We start from the raw sequence: 24048 nt of genomic DNA on the forward strand, positions 1-24048 counted from the left end.
CATGAAATATGTACCAACAGCATTAGTGTTGGGGAGGAAAAGGGTTCACCCAATTCTGGGGTGGGAATAATGCCCCTACCCTCCCAGGATGACCACTTTTGGACGGGGTTTATATAATCACCCCCCATTTTTCAGCCTTCGAAGTCCTGTTTTCCAGAATTTTGGCTGAATATTTGGGACAGTCCCAGCAATATTCCGTACAGTTGACGATCACGCTGTTACTTCCCGGGATGGAAATATCCCTTTAAACCTCTCCTTTGACATTAGGCAGCATTTGCCTTTAAAAATGATATCCATAATTCCCCTAACATGGGATTAGTGGAGATGGAGCGCGGATATCTGAGGGGGTCAGCGGAGGAGAGGCCCAGAGGTGTGAACAGAGACACCGTTCGGCTTTATCCGCGTGCTCACACTTAGCGGCACACGGATGCCGGGGAGCCCTCGGTAATGGCTCTCTGCTCCTCCGGGGACGACGGCTTCTGTACAAAATGTGCCGGTGAGGTCATCAGCCCAAATCAGAAGTGACAAGGTCTCGTCAATATTTAATCCGGTTTTCCCACTTCTCACATCAGCCCAGCAGTGCGTGTGGCCGCTGCTGAATAATTTGTGGCTCGGATATTTATACACACAGAAGAAAGTAAATCCTCCACGCTCCGTGTACTGCGAGAGCGCAGACGTAGGGGCACAAATTCCAGGACCGCCTGGAAAAAGTGGTCCATTTATTTGTCCTCTCCGTAAAAAAAAAAAATAGAAGGCGTCCGTGATTTTTTTTGAAACTGTTGAAACTTCTGCAGATTATTCTGTGATTCCCAGCATTTTGCAGTTTATAGTGAAGGCGGCCGATGTCTCATATCAGAATTATCAGTTGTGGATAAATCTCACTTATAATCTCAATAATTTATTGTGGTTTTCTAATCTGTCCGGAAAAAAAAATAAAATTGTCAATCTGTCATTTTTTGATGACGCCAGAAAAATGAAAAAGTCAAGTTGGCGACGCTGCGTAGAACGGAGCGCTCCAGTAACTTGTTACATATCAATTGATCAATCTCCAAAAAAAGCGGCATTAAAGGGAACCTTCCATCAGTAGAGCAGCGTCCCAGGGCAAAAAAAAGTATTAATGTTCCCCAAAACGGAAATAATAACTCATGATTGCCTCGTAAAAACAAATAATGCCCCATGAGGGCCCCCTTTAGAAAGTATAAGTGGGCCCCCTTTAGAAAGTATAAGTGGGCCCCCTTTAGAAAGTATAAGTGGGCCCCCTTTAGAAAGTATAAGTGCCTTCAAAGTAATGCTGCATTCTGAGTGCCCGCTCCAAAAGTAATAATGTCACCTTCATGGTAAATCCTGCAAAAAAAATCCTAATTCTACTGATCCCCCACCTGTACACAGAGCCGGCCTATATAGGCGACGTAACACAGTGATATAATTGCGGCACTTGCATCGTGAACACTAATGGGCGTAGGAAAAAAGCAGCCGGCCACGTACAGAATGGAGACTTGTGACCTGATCTACCACAGGATCGGCTGTATCCACGTCATGTGGACGCTGCTATCATAATGGTGCTTCCCCCAGAGATCAGGAGCATCTTGCGAGAATTCGGGGACATGTACTTTTTTACGTTACGAAGACTTCCCCCAGGTCAATCACTCCTGTGTCCCTCCGCCAGCACTGATTTCCATCGTATACATTGATGCCATCTTGAATTGATCGGTCAGGATCCATCCTCTAGGACCTCCAGCGATCTTCAGAATGACGGACAGGGCTCTTCTGAACAGAGAAGAGGTCGATGACATGCAACTCTGCTCCAGTCATTGACTATGGGACTGCCAAAAAAGTGGAGCTGTGCTGTGCCGCGCAATCTCCGGAACTGCCATAGAACAATGGATGGAGTCACAGACAGAAAAGGGCCCTTTGCAGCCCAATAGTTCATAAAAATACAAAATTGCACTTACTTGGAGGTAGAAATGGGCCCCTTACCTCTTGGGCCCCGGTGTGGTTGTGGGACGCCCTGACAAAATCAGGTTGTCACAAGACACTGCATCCATCTTCCAGATACAGGATTCCCTTCCCTTTGGCCTTCCAACACAACCCCACACACAGGTACAAACACCAGCCACAAAAGCCTAGCCACCCCCCAGGACAATAAGGACACACCAGTGGGCGGGGCCAGGCAGATGGTGACGCCCACGTAGGGGTTCTGAGGTGTCAGGGGAGGGAATACGTCAGTAAGGCTGCTTTCACACATCCGGTTTTTGCAGTGCGGCTCAATCCGGCTCAAAAACATATGCAACGGATGCGGCGAAAAAACGGATCCGTTGCATACGTTTTTCCATGCGGCCCGTCCGTTTTTTGACGGATGCAGCTTGATACTAAGCATGTGCAGTTCAAAAAAACGCATCCGGCGGGCGGATGCGGTTTTTGCCGCAGGACGCCGCATCCGGCGTCCATAGGCTTGCATTGTAAATCGCGCCGCATCTCGACGGATCTGGCGAGATGCGTTTTTTTTCGCCGCCCAAAAAAACGTGCCAGGCAACGTTCCATCCGGCCGCCGCATGGGCTAAATATGCCGCATCCGGCAAAAAAAGGACGCAACGCAAGGCCATGAGGCACAATACGGCGCTAATGCAAGTCTATGCGGAAAAAACGCAACCGGCGGCAAAAAAAACGGTTGCGTTTTCTCTGCAAAGTGCCGTATTATGCCGCACTGCAAAAACCGGATGTGTGAAAGCAGCCTTAGAGTTGAGCAGTGGAAGTGAGAGGAGTGAAGTGGTAGTCGGGGGTTGTAGCTCCTGGACTACCGGACTACCTAAGCTGACTAGGTGGCAGACGGCAGAGCAGGGCCACAGGTGACGGAGATCCAGTCGAGGGAGACCTTAAGTGGACCGGGGTAGGGTTGTAGCCCGCCAGTGCCAATAGCGGGAATCCGGTCCGGAGGACGTGCACAGTCGGGGTACCTGGACCCCAGGGCGAGGACAGCTTCAAGCATCTTTCCAATTAACCAGCAGGGGACAAGATTCCAAGTCTCGTCCCACTAGCAGCCCAGATAGAGCGAGACGGAAGCCAAACGTGGGGGATAGGGCGTCTGCAAGTGCCTGCAAAAATCCCAAGGGTCAGATCTCGCGGGCCACAGCTCCCACAGAAAAGACACCGGGAGGGGACTTTTCCCGTTCCATGCGGACTAGTCAACACACGAGACACCAAACTAGAGTGCAGGAGGAAGGGCCCCTGTTCTGTTCACCGGTGTGTGGGACCTGAGCACACCTCTCTGGAGGCTACCGGTATCCGGCACTTGGTTTACTGTATGGACTCTGTGTGAATTATTCACAAACAGTGAGTACACCAGTGTCATCTGGTCCAGCCTGCAGACTGCGTCCCAGCACTCTACTCCATCTACACCTGGGCCCCGGGACAACACCTCCCCTACCCGTGGAGGGGATTCCATCCTGCTGCCCCGCTCCATCAGCCCCGGGTGCCCCATACCAAGGCAGCGGCGGTGTCACCAACAATCACCGCAACCCACGGGTGGCGTCACTGACACACTCTCCCCTGTAAATAACCCCTTTATTGAGTTGTGGGCGACGAGCCCCGGATCTGGCTGCCACTTGAGCCACAGCCACAATCCCAGATCCGAGCGTTTCGAGTAGCCCCCCCTGCCGTGGTCTGCGCCCCCGCCCGCGACAGTTGCACCAATGATATATCTGCCTTTGATTTTACTCCATTCATTGCCTATGGCACTGCCAAAAATAGTGGACCTGTGCTGTGCTGGGCAATCTCTGGAAGTCCCATTGACAAAGGATGGAGTGATAGTGCCCGTCACTGGTGACCACAGACAGAGGATGGACCCCATGCAAGAACAATATGTGGCCGTTTTGAGCCCAAGAGCTCATAAAAATGCAAAATTGCGCCTGCTTTGGGGTTAGAATCGGGCCTCCTCACCTCTTGGGCCCCTTTGCGGCCACGCAGATTGCACCAATGATCTGTCTGCCTCTGATTTGACTCCATTCATTGCCTATGGGACTGCCAAAAAGAGTGAAGCTGTGCCGGGCAATCTCCAGGAGTCTCATAGACAATCGATGGAGTGATACTGCCTGTGCTCGACCTCCGATTCAATCACACGGACCTGTTCCCGGGATCCTCGGTCCCCCAACAATCTGTAAGTTATCCCATTTCCTTGGGAGTTAACCCTTTTATGTCTGTCTATTTATATACTCCAACATAGGGGCAGATTTTCGGTAACTTTGCTGCCCATAGCAATCAGCTTTGCTCCGGGCAGTATAGACCCGTCTGATAAATGCGCCCCGATAGGACACAATCCGGGATGTGTTACCCCCGGACGTGACCTGCCGTCAGACACGAATCCGCAGAAATTCCACAATCTAGTTTTCTTTACTCGTCACACTCCGGATTTGTGTGTGCAGGAGACAGAAGGTGTTTGGATGAATTGCGACAAGTTGGGATATGTGGTTGGTTTTGAGCCGAGGCAGGTTCACCCTCAGTTTAGGTGGAGTTTGGATGGCGGAGAGGGAGGTGGGGGGTTATGTGTTGGTTGGATAGGGGAGACATGTCCGGGCCGGTCCTGCGGAGAGGCACGAGGAGGGACGGCATTGGCTCTCGCTCCAATCACTTTGCGCAGGAAGGTTGGTAAACAGAAGAGCCGATAAAGAGGATTAATGTAAAGAATGTATCGTAAGGAGCCGCCAAACCTGCCGAGAAAAAAACACGAGACGAGAGGAGCGACCACCAGAGACAATAGCGCTCCAGTATCATAACACATCCAACATGGAGGAACGCTGGAGACGATCTGCTCCAACACGAACCCTCCCGATAACATCTCGGAGCCGGCAGCAGCTGCAGATCTGAGGGCGGCTGACAGCTGTTAATATAATGTCAGGGAAGGAATTCACATGGAAACTTATTAACACCTCGGGCCCATTCACTAATTAAACCGTTTACACAAATCTGGCCCCGTTATTAGCACCTGACCTGTAATAACCATCAGCGCTCCTGGAATCAGAGAGATGGGAGATTCATCAATAGGCCGGAACCGGAGAAAAGGGCGCAAACTGTGCTAGAATGGTGCATGGGGTGTAACTCGGGGGACATCTTGTCCCTGTCACTGGCGGATATAGACAGAAGAGGGCGCCGTGCAAGAACAATATATGGGAGCGCGGCAGAAATACACAATGTCACCTGTTTTGGAGGTAGAAATGGGGTCCCTCACCTCTTGGACCCCTATGTGGCTGCACCAATGATATTTCCGCCCCTGGTCCCTGTCCCTTAACATGGAGCAGACATCGCTTCATTCAGAGCTCTATTGTCAGGATTGGTCGGGATATCTGGCGCCATCCAATTCACCTCCACATCAAAAGGGAGTGGTGCTGATGATGTCATGACCTCGCACACCTGCCAAGAAGCTTATATGAGTAGCAGATATCGTGCACTCATTCTGGCAATTATCGTGCACTCGTCCTGGCAGGTATCGTGCACTCGTCCTGGCAGGTATCATGCACTCGTCCTGGCAGGATTCGTGTACTCATCCTGGCAGGTATTGTGCACTCGTCCTGGCAGGCTTCATGCACTCATCCTAGAAGATATTGCGCACTCATCTTGACAGGTTTTGTGCACTCGTTCTGGCAGGTATCATGCACTCGTCCTGGCAGGTATCATGCACTCGTCCTGGCAGGATTCGTGTACTCATCCTGGCAGGTATCGTGCACTCGTCCTGGCAGGTATCGTGCACTCGTCCTGGCAGGTACCGTGCACCTGTTGTGGCAGGTATCGTGCACTCGTCCTGGCAGGTATCGCGCACTCGTCCTGGCAGGTATTGTGCACTCGTCCTGCAGGCTTCATGCACTCATCCTAGAAGATATTGCGCACTCATCTTGACAGGTTTTGTGCACTCTTCCTGGCAGGTATCGTGCACTCTTCCTGGCAGGTATCGTGCACTCGTCCTGGCAGGTATCATGCACTCGTCCTGGCAGGATTCGTGTACTCATCCTGGCAGGTATTGTGCACTCGTCCTGGCAGGTTTCATGCACTCATCCTGGCAGGCTTCGTGTACTCATCCTGGCAGGTATCGTGCACTCGTCCTGGTAAGTATCGTGCACTCGTCCTAGCAGGTATTGTGCACTCTTCCTAGCTGATATTGTGCACTCATCCTGGCAGGTTTAGTGCAATCGTCCTGGAAGGTTTCGTGCACTTGTCTTTGCACAATCTTCCCGTCAGATATCAGGCACTCATCTGGACAGGTGTGCGTTGTCGTAACGTCATCAGTACCGGATCACTTATGATGTGGAGGTCAGCGTCTCTGGATAATCCTTTAAAAGTGGGGAATAAAATAAGTGAAATAATGCCACCAAATGTGTCCATATACTTCAGAGTGTATTCACAGTATATGGTCCATACTTGGACTGTGAAATTTACTGCCGACAGGTTGATGTATGAATGCTCTCATTAAAGGGGTTTTTTGCTTTCAGAAAAGCCTTGTTCCCCATCTGCAGTATGTATAAATATATATAAAAAAAGTTTGCTTTCCTCACCCTCCCCGGGTCCAACGCTGAGCTCAGTGATTTGGTGCAGCACTCTCAATGGGATGTCGGCTCTGCAGACAATAACAGACACCGGGAGCTGTTGGGGGGGACTCAACACTGGACCTGGGGAGGGTGAGTAAAGCCAACTTATTTAAAAGCACACTGCAGCTGGGGGACAGGGGTTTTCCAAAACGTAATACCCCTTTCCATTTACTATACACAACCTTAAAGGTGCATTTACACCCCTCAAATTTCAGCAGGACCAGGCAACCAATTAATGTGTATTGTAGGGATGAAATTCAGCAGAGTTTGAGAAAATGGAGCTGACATGTAGAATTTCAGCATGCCTGATCCTATATTCTCAGAGGAGGTGAGACGCCTCTGGCAGCGGCTTATCCCACTCTCTCCACTGAAAACACATGCACACTCAGTAAGCTGAGCATGCACATACATAGGATATGAGGAATAGGGGTCCGATGCACGAGCTGCAGCTATAGCGGTGTATGGCCACAATGTATTATGAGATTGTCCCATCTTAGTCTTCTATGACATCTGCTATAAACGTCTGACAGATGAGGGTCCTTCTTCTGGGACCAGCATCCATGGTAAGAACGGGCCCCATTGTCTCCTCCTGGGATGGAGCGGAGGCCGTCGCTCTGTGCATTACTTTGTATAATAGATCGGTCCCTGTAGAAATGAATGGTCGCACATGCGCCACTCCATGGATAGCGGAGTCGCGATGAGGCCCCGGCGGTGGATGTGCTGTAAATGTACAAGATGGGACAAGCCCTTTAATGCATGTGGCTTCTAGGAGCAGAACGCGCTGGCTGAGGATTTTCGCCATTTTCTATTTCTCTGCTTGCTGTCAGTGAATGGGAACATTGCTATTTAAATCCACAGCCTGTGCAGGTTTCGTACTTCCAGAGCTGAGGGTTTGCTACAGTTGCATCCAGCTGACACGTGTCCTTCTTTCTTCCCCAGGCTTCAGAGAGAGCGCCTATGCTTACGCCATTGCTGCGGCCGGAGTGGTGCACGCCGTCTCCAATGCCTGCTCTATGGGTAAATTGAAGTCGTGCGGCTGCGATGATAAGAGGAGAGGAGACGAGGAGGCCTTCAGAGCGAAACTCCACAGACTTCAGATGGAAGCCATGAACCGTGGGAAGGGCATGGTGCATGGGGTCATGGAGCACATGCCGGCGGAGGCACCCGGACCCCAGGACTCATGGGAGTGGGGCGGATGTAGTCCGGATGTGGAATATGGAGAACGCTTCTCCCGGGAGTTCCTGGATTCTCGGGAGCTGTACAGAGACATTCATGCCCGTATGAGGCTGCACAACAACAGGGTGGGCCGGCAGGTGAGTGCGCCCCCTACCATAACTGCCTGGGGATGGGGCAGACCGAACCTGGATCATACCCCTTGAACCTCCTAGATCCAGGTCATTTTAGATCCAAAACTGTGCACTAATAGCAGTCACTCTATAATATAGCCATGTAACAAGAGCTGAGCTGCTGCCTAGAGAAGAGGTAACATTCTGGCTGCCCACTGCCACCACTAGGGGGAGCTCACTGCAAGCAGGTTTATCAGGGAGATCAATGGTGTGCAGACAGCTCCCTCTAGTGGCGGCTGCAGGAAGTCCAAATTATCAATGAAAAGAGGAGCTCTGATAATGAAATGTTCTCTGCACCAAAAGTGGAAAAGTGCACAGAGTAATAGAATGGTATTATTGTCCGGTGGGGGTTGTAGTGTTCTATGCAGAGTGTATAGCAGAGATGTACTATGGCCGTGTCCAGTGGCTGGGTCTTGATTGGGGGTAGTAGTCCTCTATGTGTAGTGTATAATAGATTTGTGTCATGGCTGCGTCATGTTGGGACGTGCAATACACTATGTATAATATAGAGTATAATAGAATTTTATTCTGGTTACATGAAGGGGTCGGTTCATATTTTATGTATAGACTATGTCATAATCGAGTTATTGTACAGTCTAGTGGTTGGAGCATGCTGGGAGTTGTAGTGTTTTATGTATGGAGTATAATAGAACTGTATTGTGATCATGTTCAGAGGTCGGTGATGCTGGGAGTTGTGGTGCCTGTGCAGACAGTATAATAGCTCTGCATTGTGCTCATATCCGGTGATGCTGGGAGTTGTAGTGCCTGTGCAGACAGTATAATAGCTCTGCATTGTGCTCATATCCGGTGATGCTGGGAGTTGTAGTGCCTGTGCAGACAGTATAATAGCTCTGCATTGTGCTCATATCCGGTGATGCTGGGAGTTGTAGTGCCTGTGCAGACAGTATAATAGCTCTGCATTGTGCTCATATCCGGTGATGCTGGGAGTTGTAGTGCCTGTGCGGACAGTATAATAGCTCTGCATTGTGCTCATATCCGGTGATGCTGGGAGTTGTAGTGCCTGTGCAGACAGTATAATAGCTCTGCATTGTGCTCATATCCGGTGATGCTGGGAGTTGTAGTGCCTGTGCAGACAGTATAATAGCTCTGCATTGTGCTCATATCCGGTGATGCTGGGAGTTGTAGTGCCTGTGCAGACAGTATAATAGCTCTGCATTGTGCTGATATCCGGTGATGCTGGGAGTTGTAGTGCCTGTGCAGACAGTATAATAGCTCTGCATTGTGCTGATATCCGGTGATGCTGGGAGTTGTAGTGCCTGTGCAGACAGTATAATAGCTCTGCATTGTGCTCATATATCCGGTGATGCTGGGAGTTGTAGTGCCTGTGCAGACAGTATAATAGCTCTGCATTGTGCTCATATCCGGTGATGCTGGGAGTTGTAGTGCCTGTGCAGACAGTATAATAGCTCTGCATTGTGCTCATATCCGGTGATGCTGGGAGTTGTAGTGCCTGTGCAGACAGTATAATAGCTCTGCATTGTGCTCATATCCGGTGATGCTGGGAGTTGTAGTGCCTGTGCAGACAGTATAATAGCTCTGCATTGTGCTGATATCCGGTGATGCTGGGAGTTGTAGTGCCTGTGCAGACAGTATAATAGCTCTGCATTGTGCTGATATCCGGTGATGCTGGGAGTTGTAGTTCCTGTGCAGACAGTATAATAGCTCTGCATTGTGCTGATATCCGGTGATGATGGGAGTTGTAGTGCCTGTGCAGACAGTATAATAGCTCTGCATTGTGCTCATATCCGGTGATGCTGGGAGTTGTAGTGCCTGTGCAGACAGTATAATAGCTCTGCATTGTGCTCATATCCGGTGATGCTGGGAGTTGTAGTGCCTGTGCAGACAGTATAATAGCTCTGCATTGTGCTCATATATCCGGTGATGCTGGGAGTTGTAGTGCCTGTGCAGACAGTATAATAGTTCTGCTTTGTGCTCATATCCGGTGATGCTGGGAGTTGTAGTGCCTGTGCAGACAGTATAATAGTTCTGCTTTGTGCTCATATCCGGTGATGCTGGGAGTTGTAGTGCCTGTGCGGACAGTATAATAGCTCTGCATTGTGCTCATATATCCGGTGATGCTGGGAGTTGTAGTGCCTGTGCAGACAGTATAATAGCTCTGCATTGTGCTGATATCCGGTGATGCTGGGAGTTGTAGTGCCTGTGCAGACAGTATAATAGCTCTGCATTGTGCTGATATCCGGTGATGCTGGGAGTTGTAGTGCCTGTGCAGACAGTATAATATCTCTGCATTGTGCTGATATCCGGTGATGCTGGGAGTTGTAGTGCCTGTGCAGACAGTATAATAGCTCTGCATTGTGCTGATATCCGGTGATGCTGGGAGTTGCAGTGCCTGTGCAGACAGTATAATATCTCTGCATTGTGCTGATATCCGGTGATGCTGGGAGTTGTAGTGCCTGTGCAGACAGTATAATAGCTCTGCATTGTGCTGATATCTGGTGATGCTGGGAGTTGTAGTGCCTGTGCAGACAGTATAATAGCTCTGCATTGTGCTCATATCCGGTGATGCTGGGAGTTGTAGTGCCTGTGCGGACAGTATAATAGCTCTGCATTGTGCTCATATCCGGTGATGCTGGGAGTTGTAGTTCCTGTGCAGACAGTATAATAGCTCTGCATTGTGCTGATATCCGGTGATGCTGGGAGTTGTAGTGCCTGTGCAGACAGTATAATAGCTCTGCATTGTGCTGATATCCGGTGATGCTGGGAGTTGTAGTGCCTGTGCAGACAGTATAATAGCTCTGCATTGTGCTGATATCCGGTGATGCTGGGAGTTGTAGTGCCTGTGCAGACAGTATAATAGCTCTGCATTGTGCTCATATCCGGTGATGCTGGGAGTTGTAGTGCCTGTGCAGACAGTATAATAGCTCTGCATTGTGCTGATATCCGGTGATGCTGGGAGTTGTAGTGCCTGTGCGGACAGTATAATAGCTCTGCATTATGCTCATATCCGGTGATGCTGGGAGTTGTAGTGCCTGTGCAGACAGTATAATAGCTCTGCATTGTGCTCATATCCGGTGATGCTGGGAGTTGTAGTGCCTGTGCAGACAGTATAATATCTCTGCATTGTGCTGATATCCGGTGATGCTGGGAGTTGTAGTGCCTGTGCGGACAGTATAATAGCTCTGCATTGTGCTCATATATCCGGTGATGCTGGGAGTTGTAGTGCCTGTGCAGACAGTATAATAGCTCTGCATTGTGCTCATATCCGGTGATGCTGGGAGTTGTAGTGCCTGTGCAGACAGTATAATAGCTCTGCATTGTGCTCATATCCGGTGATGCTGGGAGTTGTAGTGCCTGTGCAGACAGTATAATAGCTCTGCATTGTGCTCATATCCGGTGATGCTGGGAGTTGTAGTGCCTGTGCAGACAGTATAATAGCTCTGCATTGTGCTGATATCCGGTGATGCTGGGAGTTGTAGTGCCTGTGCAGACAGTATAATAGCTCTGCATTGTGCTGATATCCGGTGATGCTGGGAGTTGTAGTGCCTGTGCAGACAGTATAATAGCTCTGCATTGTACTGATATCCGGTGATGCTGGGAGTTGTAGTGCCTGTGCAGACAGTATAATAGCTCTGCATTGTGCTCATATCCGGTGATGCTGGGAGTTGTAGTGCCTGTGCGGACAGTATAATAGCTCTGCATTGTGCTCATATCCGGTGATGCTGGGAGTTGTAGTGCCTGTGCGGACAGTATAATAGCTCTGCATTGTGCTCATATCCGGTGATGCTGGGAGTTGTAGTGCCTGTGCGGACAGTATAATAGCTCTGCATTGTGCTGATATCCGGTGATGCTGGGAGTTGTAGTGCCTGTGCAGACAGTATAATAGCTCTGCATTGTGCTCATATCCGGTGATGCTGGGAGTTGTAGTGCCTGTGCATATAGTATAATAGCTCTGCATTGTGCTGATATCCGGTGATGCTGGGAGTTGTAGTGCCTGTGCAGACAGTATAATAGCTCTGCATTGTGCTGTTATCCGGTGATGCTGGGAGTTGTAGTGCCTGTGCAGACAGTATAATAGCTCTGCATTGTGCTCATATCCGGTGATGCTGGGAGTTGTAGTGCCTGTGCGGACAGTATAATAGCTCTGCATTGTGCTCATATCCGGTGATGCTGGGAGTTGTAGTGCCTGTGCAGACAGTATAATAGCTCTGCATTGTGCTCATATCCGGTGATGCTGGGAGTTGTAGTGCCTGTGCAGATAGTATAATAGCTCTGCATTGAGCTGATATCCGGTGATGCTGGGAGTTGTAGTGCCTGTGCGGACAGTATAATAGCTCTGCATTGTGCTCATATCCGGTGATGCTGGGAGTTGTAGTGCCTGTGCGGACAGTATAATAGCTCTGCATTGTGCTCATATCCGGTGATGCTGGGAGTTGTAGTGCCTGTGCAGACAGTATAATAGCTCTGCATTGTGCTCATATCCGGTGATGCTGGGAGTTGTAGTGCCTGTGCAGACAGTATAATAGCTCTGCATTGTGCTCATATATCCGGTGATGCTGGGAGTTGTAGTGCCTGTGCAGACAGTATAATAGCTCTGCATTGTGCTCATATATCCGGTGATGCTGGGAGTTGTAGTGCCTGTGCGGACAGTATAATAGCTCTGCATTATGCTCATATCCGGTGATGCTGGGAGTTGTAGTGCCTGTGCAGACAGTATAATAGCTCTGCATTGTGCTGATATCCGGTGATGCTGGGAGTTGTAGTGCCTGTGCGGACAGTATAATAGCTCTGCATTGTGCTCATATCCGGTGATGCTGGGAGTTGTAGTGCCTGTGCGGACAGTATAATAGCTCTGCATAGTGCTCATATCCGGTGATGCTGGGAGTTGTAGTGCCTGTGCAGACAGTATAATAGCTCTGCATTGTGCTGATATCCGGTGATGCTGGGAGTTGTAGTGCCTGTGCGGACAGTATAATAGCTCTGCATTGTGCTCATATCCGGTGATGCTGGGAGTTGTAGTGCCTGTGCAGACAGTATAATAGCTCTGCATTGTGCTGATATCCGGTGATGCTGGGAGTTGTAGTGCCTGTGCGGACAGTATAATAGCTCTGCATTGTGCTCATATCCGGTGATGCTGGGAGTTGTAGTGCCTGTGCAGACAGTATAATAGCTCTGCATTGTGCTCATATATCCGGTGATGCTGGGAGTTGTAGTGCCTGTGCGGACAGTATAATAGCTCTGCATTGTGCTCATATCCGGTGATGCTGGGAGTTGTAGTGCCTGTGCGGACAGTATAATAGCTTTGCATTGTGCTCTTATCCGGTGATGCTGGGAGTTGTAGTGCCTGTGCGGACAGTATAATAGCTCTGCATTGTGCTGATATCCGGTGATGCTGGGAGTTGTAGTGCCTGTGCGGACAGTATAATAGCTCTGTATTGTGCTCATATCCGGTGATGCTGGGAGTTGTAGTGCCTGTGCAGACAGTATAATAGCTCTGCATTGTGCTGATATCCGGTGATGCTGGGAGTTGTAGTGCCTGTGCAGACAGTATAATAGCTCTGCATTGTGCTGATATCCGGTGATGCTGGGAGTTGTAGTGCCTGTGCAGACAGTATAATAGCTCTGCATTGTGCTCATATCCGGTGATGCTGGGAGTTGTAGTGCCTGTGCGGACAGTATAATAGCTCTGCATTGTGCTCATATCCGGTGATGCTGGGAGTTGTAGTGCCTATGCAGACAGTATAATAGCTCTGCATTGTGCTCATATCCGGTGATGCTGGGAGTTGTAGTGCCTGTGCAGACAGTATAATAGCTCTGCATTGTGCTCATATATCCGGTGATGCTGGGAGTTGTAGTGCCTGTGCGGACAGTATAATAGCTCTGCATTATGCTCATATCCGGTGATGCTGGGAGTTGTAGTGCCTGTCCGGACAGTATAATATCTGTGCATTGTGCTCATATCCGGTGATGCTGGGAGTTGTAGTGCCTGTGCAGATAGTATAATAGCTCTGCATTGTGCTCATATCCGGTGATGCTGGGAGTTGTAGTGCCTGTGCAGACAGTATAATAGCTCTGCATTGTGCTCATATCCGGTGATGCTGGGAGTTGTAGTGCCTGTGCAGACAGTATAATAGCTCTGCATTGTGCTGATATCCGGTGATGCTGGGAGTTGTAGTGCCTGTGCAGACAGTATAATAGCTCTGCATTGTGCTGATATCCGGTGATGCTGGGAGTTGTAGTGCCTGTGCAGACAGTATAATAGCTCTGCATTGTGCTCATATCCGGTGATGCTGGGAGTTGTAGTGCCTGTGCGGACAGTATAATAGCTCTGCATTGTGCTGATATCCGGTGATGCTGGGAGTTGTAGTGCCTGTGCAGACAGTATAATAGCTCTGCATTGTGCTCATATCCGGTGATGCTGGGAGTTGTAGTGCCTGTGCAGACAGTATAATATCTGTGCATTGTGCTCATATCCGGTGATGCTGGGAGTTGTAGTGCCTGTGCAGACAGTATAATAGCTCTGCATTGTGCTCATATATCCGGTGATGCTGGGAGTTGTAGTGCCTGTGCGGACAGTATAATAGCTCTGCATTGTGCTCATATCCGGTGATGCTGGGAGTTGTAGTGCCTGTGCAGACAGTATAATAGCTCTGCATTGTGCTGATATCCGGTGATGCTGGGAGTTGTAGTGCCTGTGCAGACAGTATAATAGCTCTGCATTGTGCTCATATCCGGTGATGCTGGGAGTTGTAGTGCCTGTGCAGACAGTATAATAGCTCTGCATTGTGCTCATATCCGGTGATGCTGGGAGTTGTAGTGCCTGTGCGGACAGTATAATAGCTCTGCATTGTGCTGATATCCGGTGATGCTGGGAGTTGTAGTGCCTGTGCGGACAGTATAATAGCTCTGCATTGTGCTCATATCCGGTGATGCTGGGAGTTGTAGTGCCTGTGCAGACAGTATAATAGCTCTGCATTGTGCTCATATCCGGTGATGCTGGGAGTTGTAGTGCCTGTGCAGACAGTATAATAGCTCTGCATTGTGCTGATATCCGGTGATGCTGGGAGTTGTAGTGCCTGTGCAGACAGTATAATAGCTCTGCATTGTGCTGATATCCGGTGATGCTGGGAGTTGTAGTGCCTGTGCAGACAGTATAATAGCTCTGCATTGTGCTCATATCCGGTGATGCTGGGAGTTGTAGTGCCTGTGCAGACAGTATAATATCTCTGCATTGTGCTCATATCCGGTGATGCTGGGAGTTGTAGTGCCTGTGCATATAGTATAATAGTTCTGCATTGTGCTGATATCCGGTGATGCTGGGAGTTGTAGTGCCTGTGCAGACAGTATAATAGCTCTGCATTGTGCTGATATCCGGTGATGCTGGGAGTTGTAGTGCCTGTGCGGACAGTATAATAGCTCTGCATTGTGCTGATATCCGGTGATGCTGGGAGTTGTAGTGCCTGTGCGGACAGTATAATAGCTCTGCATTGTGCTCATATATCCGGTGATGCTGGGAGTTGTAGTGCCTGTGCAGACAGTATAATAGCTCTGCATTGTGCTCATATATCCGGTGATGCTGGGAGTTGTAGTGCCTGTGCATATAGTATAATATCTGTGCATTGTGCTGATATCCGGTGATGCTGGGAGTTGTAGTGCCTGTGCAGACAGTATAATAGCTCTGCATTGTGCTCATATATCCGGTGATGCTGGGAGTTGTAGTGCCTGTGCAGACAGTATAATAGCTCTGCATTGTGCTCATATCCGGTGATGCTGGGAGTTGTAGTGCCTGTGCAGACAGTATAATAGCTCTGCATTGTGCTGATATCCGGTGATGCTGGGAGTTGTAGTGCCTGTGCAGATAGTATAATAGCTCTGCATTGTGCTCATATATCCGGTGATGCTGGGAGTTGTAGTGCCTGTGCAGACAGTATAATAGCTCTGCATTGTGCTCATATATCCGGTGATGCTGGGAGTTGTAGTGCCTGTGCAGACAGTATAATAGCTCTGCATTGTGCTGATATCCGGTGATGCTGGGAGTTGTAGTGCCTGTGCAGACAGTATAATAGCTCTGCATTGTGCTCATATCCGGTGATGCTGGGAGTTGTAGTGCCTGTGCAGACAGTATAATAGCTCTGCATTGTGCTCATATATCCGGTGATGCTGGGAGTTGTAGTGCCTGTGCAGACAGTATAATAGCTCTGCATTGTGCTGATATCCGGTGATGCTGGGAGTTGTAGTGCCTGTGCAGACAGTATAATAGCTCTGCATTGTGCTGATATCCGGTGATGCTGGGAGTTGTAGTGCCTGTGCAGACAGTATAATATCTGTGCATTGTGCTGATATCCGGTGATGCTGGGAGTTGTAGTGCCTGTGCAGATAGTATAATAGCTCTGCATTGTGCTCATATCCGGTGATGCTGGGAGTTGTAGTGCCTGTGCAGACAGTATAATAGCTCTGCATTGTGCTGATATCCGGTGATGCTGGGAGTTGTAGTGCCTGTGCAGACAGTATAATAGCTCTGCATTGTGCTGATATCCGGTGATGCTGGGAGTTGTAGTGCCTGTGCAGACAGTATAATAGCTCTGCATTGTGCTGATATCCGGTGATGCTGGGAGTTGTAGTGCCTGTGCAGACAGTATAATAGCTCTGCATTGTGCTGATATCCGGTGATGCTGGGAGTTGTAGTGCCTGTGCAGACAGTATAATAGCTCTGCATTGTGCTCATATCCGGTGATGCTGGGAGTTGTAGTGCCTGTTTCCCTCCCCGGCCTGGTATTGATGATCCTGGAGCTGCAGTTTGTTGTGTCTGTGGATATTGGATCTATCAGATGCAGACCCTTGTGAGGCTGCCGCAGATTATCCCCCTCATCTTCCTCGCGGTCCTGGGCTCGGGGGGTGAAGCCTTCGCCTCTGATCTTCGCTCCTCTCTTGTTCTTTTTGCTGTGTTTGATGTTAATGATCATCTTCTGTAATGACACAAATCACCTGCACAAGCTCCTGGTAGAAGCTGTGATCGCCCAGCATTACCCCGCACAATAGGGACATGAAAGCTCCCACACAGGTGCATGGTGGTGCGACCAGCAGCACAGTCATAGGGCCGCAATCAGAGAAGACCCCCACAGCATGGCGGCCGGAAACAAGCGGCAGAAGTAGGCGGACAATGAGGTGATGACATCACAGCACCAACATAATGACGTCACCTGGTGTCACACAGCTCGCGCCCCATACAGGGGACGGCTTCATTAATACAATGCGGACCCGGAGCTGGGCCGGAATTCCCACATTACCAGAGGAGAAGTGTGCGAGGCGGCCAAGACCCCCAAGGCAAAACCACCCGCAATTTCACATCCACGTGAGAAAATCCGTACACTGAGGATTAAACCCCTCTACATCAAAGATGTGTAATCTGCAGAGAAAATCCGCACCAGAAATTGCTCCGGATTCAGAAATCCGCACTACGAGTACGTGCCATTATCCATGGAGAAAAAAGTCACAGCTTCACTGTAATCCACAGGAGATTCTCCATGTGCAGATCCTCATGTAATCCACAGGAGATTCTCCATGTGCAGATCCTCATGTAATCCACAGGAGATTCCCCATGTGCAGATCCTCATGTAATCCACAGAAGATCCATGTGCAGATCCTCATGTAATCCACAGGAGATTCCCCATGTGCAGATCCTCATGTAATCCACAGGAGATTCTCCATGTGCAGATCCTCATGTAATCCACAGGAGATTCCCCATGTGCAGATCCTCATGTAATCCACAGAAGATCCATGTGCAGATCCTCATGTAATCCACAGGAGATTCCCCATGTGCAGATCCTCATGTAATCCACAGGAGATTCTCCATGTGCAGATCCTCATGTAATCCACAGAAGATCCATGTGCAGATCCTCATGTAATCCACAGAAGATCCATGTGCAGATCCTCATGTAATCCACAGAAGATTCTCCATGTGCAGATCCTCATGTAATCCACAGGAGATTCTCCATGTGCAGATCCTCATGTAATCCACAGGAGATTCTCCATGTGCAGATCCTCATGTAATCCACAGAAGATCCATGTGCAGATCCTCATGTAATCCACAGAAGATCCATGTGCAGATCCTCATGTAATCCACAGAAGATCCATGTGCAGATCCTCATGTAATCCACAGGAGATTTCCATGTGCAGAACCTCATGTAATCCACAGGTGATTCTCCATGTGCAGATCCTCATGTAATCCACAGGAGATTCTCCATGTGCAGATCCTCATGTAATCCACAGGAGATTCTCCATGTGCAGATCCTCATGTAATCCACAGGAGATTCTCCATGTGCAGATCCTCATGTAATCCACAGAAGATCCATGTGCAGATCCTCATGTAATTCACAGGAGATTCTCCATGTGCAGATCCTCATGTAATCCACAGAAGATCCATGTGTAGATCCTCATGTAATCCACAGGAGATTTCCATGTGCAGATCCTCATGTAATCCACAGGTGATTCTCCATGTGCAGATCCTCATGTAATCCACAGGAGATTCTCCATGTGCAGATCCTCATGTAATCCACAGGAGATTCTCCATGTGCAGGTCCTCATGTAATCCACAGGAGATTCTCCATGTGCAGATCCTCATGTAATCCACAGGAGATTCTCCATGTGCAGATCCTCATGTAATCCACAGGAGAATCTCCATGTGCAGATCCTCATGTAATCCACAGGAGATTCTCCATGTGCAGATCCTCATGTAATCCACAGAAGATCCATGTGCAGATCCTCATGTAATCCACAGAAGATCCATGTGCAGATCCTCATGTAATCCACAGGAGATTCTCCATGTGCAGATCCTCATGTAATCCACAGGAGATTCTCCATGTGCAGATCCTCATGTAATCCACAGGAGATTCTCCATGTGCAGATCCTCATGTAATCCATAGGAGATTCTCCATGTGCAGATCCTCATGTAATCCACAGAAGATCCATGTGCAGATCCTCATGTAATCCACAGAAGATCCATGTGCAGATCCTCATGTAATCCACAGGAGATTCTCCATGTGCAGATCCTCATGTAATCCACAGGAGATTCTCCATGTGCAGATCCTCATGTAATCCACAGGAGATTCTCCATGTGCAGATCCTCATGTAATCCACAGGAGATTCTCCATGTGCAGATCCTCATGTAATCCACAGGAGATTCTCCATGTGCAGATCCTCATGTAATCCACAGGAGATTTTCCATGTGCAGATCCTCATGTAATCCACAGAAGATCCATGTGCAGATCCTCATGTAATCCACAGGAGATTCTCTATCTGCAGATCCTCATGTAATCCACAGGAGATTCTCCATGTGCAGATCCTTATGTAATCCACAGGAGATTCTCCATGTGCAGATCCTCATGTAATCCACAGGAGATTCTCCATGTGCAGATCCTCATGTAATCCACAGGAGATTCTCCATGTGCAGATCCTCATGTAATCCACAGGAGATTGTCCATCTGCAGATCCTCATGTAATCCACAGAAGTCTTCATATGCAGATCCTCATGTAATCCACAGAAGATTCTCCATGTGCAGATCCTCATGTAATCCACAGAAGATTCTCCATGTGCAGATCCTTATGTAATCCACAGGAGATTCTCCATGTGCAGATCCTTATGTAATCCACAGAAGATTCTCCATCTGCAGATCCTCATGTAATCCACAGAAGATTCTCCATCTGCAGATCCTCATGTAATCCACAGAAGATTCTCCATCTGCAGATCCTCATGTAATCCACAGAAGATTCTCCATCTGCAGATCCTCATGTAATCCACAGGAGATTCTCCATCTGCAGATCCTCATGTAATCCACAGAAGATTCTCCATCTGCAGATCCTCATGTAATCCACAGAAGATTCTCCATCTGCAGATCCTCATGTAATCCACAGAAGATTCTCCATCTGCAGATCCTCATGTAATCCACAGAAGATTCTCCATCTGCAGATCCTCATGTAATCCACAGAAGATTCTCCATCTGCAGATCCTCATGCAATCCACAGGAGATTTTCCATGTGCAGATCCTCATGTAATCCACAGAAGATTCTCTATCTGCAGATCCTCATGTAATCCACAGAAGATTCTCCATCTGCAGATCCTCATGTAATCCACAGAAGATTCTCCATCTGCAGATCCTCATGTAATCCACAGGAGATTTTCCATGTGCAGATCCTCATGTAATCCACAGGAGATTTTCCATGTGCAGATCCTCATGTAATCCACAGAAGATTCTCCATCTGCAGATCCTCATGTAATCCACAGAAGATTCTCCATCTGCAGATCCTCATGTAATCCACAGAAGATTCTCCATCTGCAGATCCTCATGTAATCCACAGAAGATTCTCCATCTGCAGATCCTCATGTAATCCACAGAAGATTCTCCATCTGCAGATCCTCATGTAATCCACAGAAGATTCTCCATCTGCAGATCCTCATGTAATCCACAGAAGATTCTCCATCTGCAGATCTGCAGCATCTCCGTCCTGTCCAGATATTCTATTAGGCTAAATTCACACGAGTGTATAAAAAAAAATCATCAGATTTTCATTCCAAAAAAAGACAACAATTTTTCACATGTAGGGAAGAGATTCATGAACGCTACAATATTTTTTTGCACAGCTTTGGCTGGCGGTGCAATGTCAGGTTTTTCCACTTGTTTTTTTACTATCTTTTTTATCCTAGATTCACTGGAACAATTAACAATTGGTTGTAAAGGTGGACATACCCTTTAAGTTCTCGGAAATGCAAAAGAGGTAACATTATAGTCCCAGCCTGAAATCACTGGCAGACGGAAACAGGTTTGCTCAAGAATATCCCTGTATTTCTCCACATCCATCTTCCTCTCAACTCGGACTATTTTCCCTGTCCCTGCTGCTGATAAACATTCACCACAACATGATGCTTCCTCCACTACGCTTCACTGTGGGGATGGTGTTCTTGGGGTGATGAGTTGTGCTGTTTTGGCACCAAACATAGCATTTAACCTCGTAGCCACAAAGTTTAGTTTTGGTCTCATCTGACGACAGCACCTTCCTCCAGACATTTGGGGAGTCGACCACATGTGTTTTGGCAAAATTAAAGTGAGCCTCCAATTTTTGGCTGTGAGTAAGGCTATGTGCGCACGTTGCGTACAGTTCACTGCAGAAATTTCTGCAGCGATCTGAAGAGCACATGTGCGCTTTAAATCGCTGCAGAAATGTCCATAGTGAAGCCGATTCCATGCGCTCTGCCTGCAGCTCCTCCCATAGACAGAGCAGGAGCTGCCGGCAAAGCGCAGGAAAGAAGTGACATGTCACTTCTTTTTACGCAGCGCTTCGGCAGTAGCCGAAGCACTGCGCTCTAAAACGCCACGTGCGCACGGCCCATGCACAATCTCCATAGACTGTGCAGGGGACGCAGGACGCATGCAGTTACGCTGCGCTACAAAGCACAGCGTAACTGCATGTATTTACGCAACGTGCGCACATAGCCTTAAGGCTTTTTCTGGCTGCTCTTACATAAAGGCTGGCTCTGGAGTATATGGTATATTGTGGTCATATGTACAGATCCTCCAGTCTCTGCTTGGGAACTCTGCAGCTCCTTCAGGGTTACCCTTGGTCTCTGTGCTACCTATCTGATTAATGCCCTCCTTACCCGGGCTGATAGTTTTGGTGGCCGGTCCTCTCTTGGCAGGTTTGTTGTGGCATCTTGTTCTTTCCATTTGATTATAATGGATTTGATGGTGCTCCAGGGGACCATCAGAGACTGGGATATTTTTGAAGAACCCAACCCTGACTTGTAGTTCTCACAACGTTGTCTCTGACTTTTTTTGGAGATCTCCTTGGTGCTCGTGGTGTTGTTTGGAGAGCTCCTTGGTCTTCAAGATGTTGTTTGGAGAGCTCCTTGGTCTTCGTAGTGTTGTTTGGAGATCTCCTTGGTCATCATGGTGTTGTTTGGAGATTTCCTTGGTTTTCGTGGTCTTGTTTGGAGATCTCCTTGGTCTTCGTGGTGTTGTTTGGAGAGCTCCTTGGTCTTCGTGGTGTTGTTTAGAGAGCTCCTTGGTCTTCGTGGTGTTGTTTAGAGAGCTCCTTGTACTTCATGGTTGTTAGGGCCAGATGGACGGGTAGACCCTGGAGGTGGATCCACTGGGCCGAACTCCCGGATGAGGGAAAGGAGTCCGGTAGCCGGAGCACTGTAGGTAGCAGGACAGTCCGTGCACTGAGAGCAAATGGAGAAGTCCCTGGGACCACGAGGTCACTGATGGTGGTCCGGGTGACGGAGCTCAGGTTCGGAAGCCGTGATGGTGTCAGGCGGGGTCCGGAACCGTTGGAGCGAGATGACGGGTCACCGCAGGGATCAGAGATGGTACGGACTGTCAGGATGGCAGATGGGCAGCGTTCGGGGTTCGAGGTACCGCAGGACCGGATGGCGATGCAGGGTCGGCTCTAGAAGACAGAGAGGTAAGTATCTCATAGAACACAAGGAGACCTGACTCCTAGCTTGGGAAAACACGAAGAACAGGCCCCGCTCCCTTGGACATTAACCCCCTATATACCCTGTACCTGAGTGCATGATTTCCTGTTAATTGACACTGGCCCTTTAAGAAAGGTTCAGTGACCGCGCGCGCGCCCTAATGCGCGTACGCGCAGCCCGGGTGCCAGAAGCCAGGGCAGGAAGCTGAAGGGAGGACGCAGGGGAGCCGGCCAGGAACTGGGAAGCCGTCGGGCGCCGGGAGCGGAGACCAGGGGGCCTGGGAAGTGCGGGCACCGGAGGCTGGAGAGCGGGGAGCGTGGCAGGTGAGCCGGGGAGCAGAGCTGAGGACCCGGGGATCGGAGCAGGGGACCCGGGGAGGGGATCCGAGGACCCGGGGAGCGTGACAGTACCCCCCCCACGCCCCCCTCCCCGCAACCGGGACAGGAAGGCACGGATCAGAGGAGTGCCCACGTTCTCCCTGGGCTCCCAGGATCTATCCTCAGGACCATACCCTTCCCAGTCCACCAGGAAAAACTGTCGACCACGTACGGTCTTCATGGCCACGATATCTCTTACCGCATAGATGTCGTCCTCAGCAATAGGAGGAGGGGCCGGACTGGCGGCAGCGGAGAAGGGACCAAGGACAACCGGCTTGAGCAGAGAGACGTGAAAGGAGTTGGGTATTCTCATCGTGGCCGGGAGCTGCAGTTTGTAGGAGACCTCATTGATCTTGCCGAGGACTTTAAATGGTCCGATGTAGCGAGGTCCCAGCTTGTAGGATGGAATCTTCAGTCGGATGTATTTGGAAGCAAGCCAGACGAGATCTCCCGGAGAGAAACACGGAGGATCCAGACGTCTCTTGTCCGCATGTCTCTTCATCCGCAGGGAGGCACGTGCAAGGGAGGCCTTAACTGAGTCCCAAATGGATGTAAAGTCACGGAGTACTGCATCAGCAGCAGGGATGTCCGAGGAAGAGGATACAGGCAATGGGACAGACGGCTGAAGTCCGTAGACGACATGGAAGGGAGAACTGGAGGAGGACTCACTGACGTGGTGATTATGGGAGAATTCAGCCCAAGGAAGAAGCGTGGACCAATCGTCATGATGGGCGTTCACGTAGTGACGCAAGAAAGAGGTCAATATCTGATTGATCCGTTCCACTTGGCCATTCGACTGAGGATGGTAGGCTGAGGAGAAGTCCAGAGTCACTCCCAGATGTTTGCAGAGAGCCCTCCAGAAGCGGGAGGTGAACTGGGTTCCTCTGTCGGACACTATGTGTGATGGAAAGCCATGCAAGCGGAAGATGTGCTGTATATAGGCGTCCGCGAGTCCTGAGCAGAGGGCAGTCCAGCCATAGGAACGAAATGGGCCATTTTAGAGAACCGATCCACCACGACCCATATGACTGTGTGTCCGGAGGATAATGGCAAGTCCGTAATAAAGTCCATCGCTATGTGTTGCCAGGGAACTGAGGGTATGGGCAGAGGCAGAAGACGGCCGTATGGCAGGTGTTTGGGTGTCTTGTTCCTGGCACAGGAGGAGCAGGCAGAGACAAAAGAGGCGACGTCCGTGCGCAGGGATGGCCACCAGTAATGACGTACAATAGCGCTCCATGTTTTCTTCTGACCTGCATGACCGGCTGTTTTCGAGGCATGGCCCCAGTGTAACACTTTTTGCCTGT

At 49.4% G+C, this 24048-nt stretch overlaps 1 protein-coding gene across 1 annotated transcript in view; it reads left to right on the forward strand.

The window, feature by feature from the left end:
- The window catches only part of WNT10A (Wnt family member 10A), a 44031-nt gene that overhangs the window by 7531 nt on the left and 12452 nt on the right, over positions 1 to 24048 (forward strand). The window contains exon 3 of the mRNA XM_075318728.1: positions 7512 to 7885. Coding sequence (XP_075174843.1) covers positions 7512 to 7885 — 374 coding nt within the window. The remainder of the gene's footprint in view (positions 1 to 7511; positions 7886 to 24048) is intronic.

The sequence above is a fragment of the Anomaloglossus baeobatrachus genome, chromosome 7 (genome assembly GCF_048569485.1).
Source record: "Anomaloglossus baeobatrachus isolate aAnoBae1 chromosome 7, aAnoBae1.hap1, whole genome shotgun sequence".
Taxonomy (NCBI): Eukaryota; Metazoa; Chordata; class Amphibia; order Anura; family Aromobatidae; genus Anomaloglossus; species Anomaloglossus baeobatrachus.